Source organism: Macrosteles quadrilineatus, unplaced genomic scaffold (assembly GCF_028750875.1).
Source record: "Macrosteles quadrilineatus isolate MER2022 unplaced genomic scaffold, UCM_ALF_1.0 Scaffold_2__2_contigs__length_208266976, whole genome shotgun sequence".
Lineage (NCBI taxonomy): Eukaryota > Metazoa > Arthropoda > Insecta > Hemiptera > Cicadellidae > Macrosteles > Macrosteles quadrilineatus.
Window position 1 is genome coordinate 28,779,891 of NW_026542595.1, and position 8,272 is coordinate 28,788,162.

General features: G+C 40.1%; 1 protein-coding gene across 1 annotated transcript; it reads right to left on the minus strand.

The window, feature by feature from the left end:
* Positions 1-590: 590 nt before the first annotated feature.
* LOC128984027 (uncharacterized) lies at positions 591-4,409 on the minus strand. Its single transcript, XM_054403309.1, has one exon. It carries the CDS (start codon positions 4,407-4,409, stop codon positions 591-593), a length of 3,819 nt encoding a protein of 1,272 aa, XP_054259284.1.
* Between the last annotated feature and the right edge of the window lie 3,863 nt (positions 4,410-8,272).

An 8,272-nucleotide genomic window follows, 5' to 3' on the forward strand; every position in this document is an offset into this window, starting at 1 on the left:
ACATTACATTTGGTATAGTTCTTCCGCTATGCCATCCATTATTAGTAGAATGATGTATCTTAACGCCTGTTACGTATGATGTAGCTTTGTGTTGGATAGGGTTTGAGACTATCCCCTCATTAAGTGAGGCCAGGTTAAGCGTTTATAGCCAGTCCAGATTACCTGGTAGTCACTATAAACGCCCTCTCCCTTACTTTTACAAAGCTTTTTTTTTTGTCAAGTCTATAGATTTAGTTATGTAATCCTACCAAAAGTTTTAACATTCGTGGTTTACGGGCCTTTTAGTCGGCCGCGCCAGTGACCTTTACACATGGTTTACGGGCCTTTTAGTCAGCCACGCCAGTGACCAGCATTCACACAAGTACAGGGAGTGGCTCAAGTCCTTCAAGATTTGAGCACCTCAGTGTACACACATTCACACAAGTACAAGGAGTAGCACAGGTTCTTTCCAATCTGAACGCCTCAATGTACACACACTCACACCTTAGTCGGGTTACATAAGTATTTATCTATAGACTTGTTTTTTTATTAGGAGAGTTATTTACAATAATATATACAATGAAAGATTACAAAGTTATTTACAAAGGAATTTAAATGTCTCTTTGGACTTTTCTATATCCAAAAGGTAGAGTGTCGTACTCTCCTTCGAACCTTCTCTTAGGCCCCGTGATTTTAAACACTTTGCTCTCAGTGATGGTAACGATGTCTCTATCTCTAGTTCTCCTGATTCTGTTTTCTTCAATTTCAATTGACTGTTTTACTTCACTTAGGACCATTTCTCTCAGTTTTTCATAGTTTACAACTTTTGATGTTTTAAAGTTGAGGGTGAGGCCCTTGATTTTACAGACTGGGATCAATTTCTGTTGATTGGTTGACCAGACAAGGTACGCGTAAGTTTTAGGCCCCCCAGAGACAATTTCAGTGATGTAAGAGCCGGGTCCGTAATCTGTCAATTCGTCAGTCATTTCGCCGAGGTAATCTCCCGTAGGAACTCTGTATAAGCCTTGGCGGTGGTAAAAAATGACACTGTCTGTGTCATAATACAATACTTGAACTCCTAGGGCCTCAAGATGTTCGTAGAGCTTGAGTCTCGCCTGCGCTGTGGTGTAGGCCGCGATACAAACATTAACGTTACTGAGAGGTTCCCCAACTTCTTCCAAGTACTCCCAAGAAACAACTACAACCTCCTCATTGACGATTTGGACTCTATTTACATCTAATTCGGGGGATGAGAACATTTGAAAAAGTGTTTTAGAATCCCTAACGATTGTGGCTTTAGTCTGATTCTCCCTCTGTCCGAATTTTCCCCAGAAACTGTTTAACATTAATTTTGCCAAAGACCTCAAACCTCCGTTCTTAACAATTTTGTCTTTCTCCAGCTTGATTCCCTCATGTGTCAAATATTCCGCAATGTACTTGTCTTTGTTCTCCTCAGTCCTGCACCACTCTGGATAGCCCGAAGCTTCCTGTTTCATCTTTAAGAATTTATTGATAAAGTCAGTGAACAAGCCCCCGTTTTCATATGTCGCTACCTGATACTCCCACAACTCATACATGTCTAGTACAATATACCCTTTCTCTACAGCTTTCCTAATCTCATCCATAGTCCAAGTCCCAACTAGTGCCCTACTATCACTATCATGGTTACACTCCCCTTGGTACATCATTTCCCCACAAGTTCTACACAACACAAACATCAATTTATCGTTCATTTTTGTAGGGAGTACAGGGTGATAGAGATCATAAGGCGGCAAAACTTTACATTTCAACAAACCCTCTACTTCCATACCTCTCTCACGACACTCCCTGTCTCCTACATAGATGGTTGGGTGGCCTACAGGGTACTTCCCATACTTACAAACATACGGGTACAAGGAGCAAACGTCGACGTATTGAATAGTTTCACCCTCAGTACATTTGTGATAGGATTTCGCGTTGCCTGTCCTACCTCCAAAGAAAGACTGTCGTGGGTCTAGTGGGAGGTTGTTCAAGATGGGCAGACTGTCCAGATGATTGAGTTTTTGATCCTTTTTAAGCTTACGGAATTCGCATTCCCACATCTCTACCAATGCGTGTTCAGTAAACTTTGCGTTTTTGGCTTTAGTTCGTTCGTAGCGAAGATGTAGGCTATCGGAGGGATCCTCCTTCAAAGGGGCGTGACGGTCGTAAGGAAAACATTTAGGGCACCCGTGCCAGTAACATCCGTGGAACTCATAGATGTTTCTACCATCAAAACCGTCTACCTTCATCCCATTAACTTTTACTTCTTTGCCTCGACCTGCGTGGTCAATCCTAATACCGTTGGTTTCCTCGACCCAAGAAAGCCATTGGAGTGCGATGGCCGATTGTTTGTCTGATAATCTATAACCGTTCTTAGGGATGATGCCGATAGTGTTGGGTTTCAGGAAATTACGGCGAAAGGCTAGATTGCAGGCACTCGCAATGGTGACAGCTTCGAGAAACGGGTCAACGTTACACTCATGCAGAAATATTGCGCGGAACTTTAGACAGGCTTGGGCCAAGATATCGACATCTGAAATACAGTATTCCTGCAACTCCTTTTTAAAATTAAATTCATACTTGTTTGCAACCTGCTCACTGTACCATTTGTCAAAGTCGTTGTGGGATTTTTCAAACATGGATTCGGGACAGTAGTACTCTTTGTCTGGCATAGGGCCTACATAGTTTTGATTTGCTAGCGTGTTGAAGAGATGGGGAAAGTAGCCTTTCTTTTTCTCTGAAGGTAGGTCAAAGGCTTTAGGGAGTGCAGATAGAGCCATGGGGAAGTAGCTAAGTGAGTCGACAAACCTCACATTGTCAATTTTCATTAAGATAATTTTGGTTCCCCGCATTACAAATTCCGGTGTGAATTTTGTTTCTTCCAACAAGTACTTTAGCAAGAATTGAAAGTCGAAACCTTGCCCATTATGAGCGATTACACAGACGTTTTTGAACTGCTTTCTCACGTACATTACATAGTTCATAAACTGGTTGATAGGGTCAGAGTCAAACACTCGTGTACGATTTTTACACGCTATACAGAATTTTCCCTCAATACACTGGTAACAAAACTGTTGAGAGACACACAAGTTTACTTTATGTACTTTACTTTCTGGGTCAGTGGGCAGGGACTCATCTTGGCGGGTTTCCAAGTCAAAGAAAATAAAAACATAGTCTTTAGATTTAGATTTCGGTCTGCCCTCGTTGGGTTTCATGTAACATTTATGGTTAGGATCTTTAAATTCTCCACAAGGCTTACAAAATACTTCCCCGCACTTGTGAGGCTTGGACCTCTCTTTAAGCCAAACTAGTTTCCCGCAATCTAGACATTTTTTAACGTTTTTACATTTGTCAGCCTGGTGCGCAATGAAACAGCGTTGGTTTTTGTAAGTCATATTACATTTTGGACACAAGATTCCCCCATGCTCCTCTACACAAGGGGGAGAGATGGTCTGACACTGTGAACAAATGTTTGAGCAACGGTGCTTACCTTTGTGATCATATGGGATATGGCAAGCGTCACAGTAGAACACACAAGCCAAAGCGGCTGTCACACTAGTAATTACATTATAGTGTCGGTTATGAAACAACAAGTTAATTTTGAACTTGGGGTTCTCTACATTTCCCTCAAAATACACATCGCGGCCTTTAACATTGTAGTTGTACACAGTGATTTTATAGTCTTTAAGCAGATCTTGGAATTTTTCAAGTTCAGCAATACCGGCACCACCCTCAGGTATTTTGACTCTGGCTCGACGTACAAGTTTTTGAGCCCTTACAGTCTGTCTTTTTGCTTTATCCATTCTAACTAATTCATATGCTGGGTCTTTATTTACATTAGCTATAGCTACCACCAAGGCACGGGGAAGACACAGATTATCTTTATTGTTAATTACTACGATCCCTGTCCTAGCCTTGCATTCTTCATCAAAGGTGTTATACAGGCCAGGTCTAACCCTACCTTTACCTACAGGGAGATTAACTCGGGTACATTCGACTTGAAATGTGTCCGTCGACTTGATTGATTCAGCATTTGATTGTACAATTCCCCCAAATATTTGCCACAAGACATCCTCGTTAACTTCATTTGCAGGGCGAAAAGTGACAAACCCCGACTCTTCCCTTTTCAGGTTAAGTGAACGCAAAGTGAAACCCAATTGATCGCCCTCCTGACAAACTTCTTTCATCTCATTTACAATTTGACCAAACCCTTGTCTTAGCCAAACAATCTCACTAGTTTCAGGCGGGGGGTTAGAAAACTTGAAAACAGTGTTAATACCGTGAATTCTGAATTTCTTAACATAATTCTCATGTTTATCTAAGATTTTTACGGGGACAGCTACTTCAACAGAATCTTCTACTATATTTACAGGTTCTACTACTTGAGCAGCTACGTTACTTACGTCCATCTTCGTCGAACGCTGAGAGCAAAGCGATGCGATGGTGATACAGAGCAATATATATATATACAGTAGGGAAAGGGGTGGGGGTAGCTAATGACTACACAGATCACCTATTTATGACCAATCAGGAGTGAGCTTATTATAGCCAATCAGCGTACAGGATTTTTTCAAGTTATAACTTGTTTACTACACCGTATGTGGTACTAATTGTAATTTTTGTTTCAGATGATGCAATGTCACCACACAGGATGAAGACAATTTAAATAAACCGTTTTAGCTTTCACAGTTGTTTTCCTTATTTTCTCAACTAGATATTCATTTAATAAACCTACGTATAGAAGTGAGCTTATGTTACTTGGCGGGGACAGTTGGCGGGAAAGCAAATGGCGGGATACAGTTCCTACGTACACAAGTGAGGTTATGTTACAGATACGAATGCAGTACGTGAAGTGAGGTTATATTATCTGGCGTGAACCGTTGGTGAGAAAGCAAGTGACAGCTCCTAGGTTATGTTACTTGGCTGGAAAACAGAGGTTATATCACATATACAAGATCATGTAATCAGCTAAGTATCGAACCCATGAACCTCTGAGCTAACCCAATCAGGCTAGAATCGAACCCGTAAACCTACAGCGCTAACCCAATAGGATTAAAATCGAACCCGTTAACCTCTAAAACTAACCCAACCGGGTTAAAATCGAACCCGTGAACCTCTAAAACTAACCCAATTAGGTTAGGATCGAACCCATTAACCAACCCAACCGAGTTAAAATCCAACTCGTGAACCTCTAAAACTAACCCAATCAGGTTAGGATCAAACCACTTAACCAACCCAGTCGGATTATAATTGAGCCCGTTAACCTCTAAAACTAACCCAACCGGGTTAAAATCGAACTCGTGAACCTCTAAAACTAACCCAATCAGGTTAGGATCGAACCCATTAACCAACCCAACCGAGTTAAGATCCAACTCGTGAACCTCTAAAACTAACCCAATCAGGTTAGAATTGAACCCGTGAACCTCTAAAACTATCCAATTTGGGTTAAAATCGAACCCGTTAACTAACCCAACCGGGATAGAATTGAACCCGTGAACCTACAGCGCTAACCCAATCGGATTAAAATCGAACCCGTTAACCTCTAAAACTAAATCGAACCCGTGAGCCTCTAAAACTAACCCAATCGGGTGAAAATCGAACCCGTTAACCAATCCAATCAGGTTAGAATTGAACCCGTTTACCAACCCAATCAGGTTAGGATCAAATCCGTGAACCTCTCCAATCGGGTTAGAATTGAACCCGTAAACCTCTAGCGCTAACCCGACCGGAACTAATATGTTTTGTGGTTGGTTAGATTCGAACCTGTGAACCTCTAGGATCAAGGACTCACACTACTCCTACTACAATACAACACTATACCAAAAACATTCCAACTGGAAATTAAACCTTTGGTTATTGGTAAGGATCGAACCCGAGAACCTCTGGGACCATAGGCTCATATACAAACGGTGAACTATAACACAATACCATACTGAAACTCAAAATATCACCCCAACCGGAAATGACACGTTTGGTGATTGGTAAGGATCAAACCCGTGAACCTCTGAGATAAAGGACTCACGCTACTCCCACTACGATACAACACCATACCAAAAATATCAACCTGACAAAAAAGGGAAGCAGTTGGTGATTGGTTAGGATCGAACCCGTAGACCTCTGGGATCAAGGACCCACGCTACTCCCGCTACGATACAACACCATACTAAAACTCAAAATATCACCCAAACCAGAAATTAAACGATTGGTGATTGGTAAAGATCGAACCCGTGAACCTCTGGGCAAATAGGTTCATATACAAACGGTTAACTATAGGCTAATACAACACCATACCAACAAAAGAAAACACCCCAACCGAAAATAAAATGTTTGGGATTGGTTAGGAACGAACCCGTGAACCTCTAGGATCAAGGGCTCACGCTACTCCCACTACGTTACAACACTATACAAAAAACACTCCAACCGAAAATGAAACGTTTGGTGATAGGTACTGTACTTGGTATTTAGCGAATAGTTAGGATTGAACCCGCAAACTTCTGAGATCAAGGACTCACACTACTCCCACTACGTTACATCACTATACAAAAAACACCCCGACCGAAAATGAAACGTTTGGTTATAGTTACTTGGTAATTAGCGAATAGTTAGGATTGAACCCGCAAACCTCGGAGATCAAGGACTCACACTACTCCTACTACGATACAACACTATACCAAAAATCAACATATCACCCCGACCGAAAATGAAACGTTTGATGATAGGTACTTGGTATTTAGTGAATAGTTAGGATCGAACCCGTAAACCTCTGGCTCATACACAGCTTCATACACAACCAACCATTAGGAAAAAACATTTACACACTCCCGTTACCCCTTAGACATCCCAAAAAGTACATAACATCCATGAAATGTAAATTTAACATCCAACATTTGGTGGCCTTTACAAATGCCGTTTTTTATACTTAATGGTTAGGTTCCGCTTAAGCCTTTTTTTTAGCTGTTTTTAACATTGGATACGTGAATTGTCTTTTGTTTTGCATTTGTTATGGACTACAGCTTATAGATATGTATGAAATCGAATAAAAGTTATATTTTTTTTCACACCCTGTATATGTAAATTGAGGTTGTCATTTACCACTATAAACACAGGACCTGTAACTGGCATCATAGCTCAGTGGCTAAGACATAAAACCATCATGTAGGAAGCCCGAGGTCGATACCCGGTCAAGGTACACACTTTTTATCCATAACTAAATAAACAGAAATAGTTTAATAATAAACAAAGGTACCAAATAAGGTTACGTCATATGATTTACCAAAAAACAACCCCTAACAATCAAAGATATGTGTATTTACTTCCCCTAACAGCTAAAAGTTATGTTTACAACCCCTATAGATTAAACTACCACTCTAGGGGTGGTTTTGCCTCGATCACCGCCCCGCCTACTTATGTTGAAAGAAAGATAATTTTAAAAGGAAGTGAATGTGAAATCCATACAACAGAATTTAACATCAATTAATTTTATGTTTTACTGTAAAATCATTTGATAAAAAATGCATACCGTATATAGTTTGATGAAAAATAGGTGTTTGTTTTTTACGTTAAGTCGTATGAAAAAACCGACAATAAGTTTACAAATCGGGGTTTCACTTTAAAACTGTGAGAATTTGCCAATTGACATAATAAGGGTCAAGGGTTTTTGCCAGCAGCTCTTAAAAAAATCTAACTTAATATGTAAACGAGCCGTTCCCATGCGGAGGACGGGCCCACAGTTAGTTTTGAATTATTATAGCTAAGAAAAGGTCAAGTGGCTGTAAATGTCCGCTCTTGTGCATAATATTAGTAGATTAGAAAAACGTTTTTGTCGTATGCTTACAAGACCGTAACGGCATTACACCAAGCCTATCGTAAAGAGGATTTTAACCTTAGTAAGTTAGCTGGCAATCAGACTTGTAACTCCCGAGGAGAAAACTAATCCAACTCTTGATTGCCGGCAACACAGCGGCAGAAGCTGTTAAAAGTGTAGTTAAATACAGAGCTCAGTAGTTGTTGTGGTTATCATAACACACATAGCAACACTAAATTCCAACAGATAAAGAATCTTTGAAAATATATTCTGTCAGTACTTATCAAAACAAATGAAAAATATACCGTGGGTACAATTTATTATTATACAGGGTAGGGGATCTTTTACTGTGCAATGTTGGTAAAATTAATCCAATACAGAGTTAGTTAATTAAACAGGTAAAAACTATATTTTTATAGTTCATATACTAATCATACTAATAAATCTACTATCTAAAATTCATTCCAT

What these genes read in the sequence shown, in the direction of transcription:
- LOC128984027 (XM_054403309.1), bottom strand. Translation starts at nt 4,409, where the DNA reads ATGGACGTAAGTAACGTAGCTGCTCAAGTAGTAGAACCTGTAAATATA.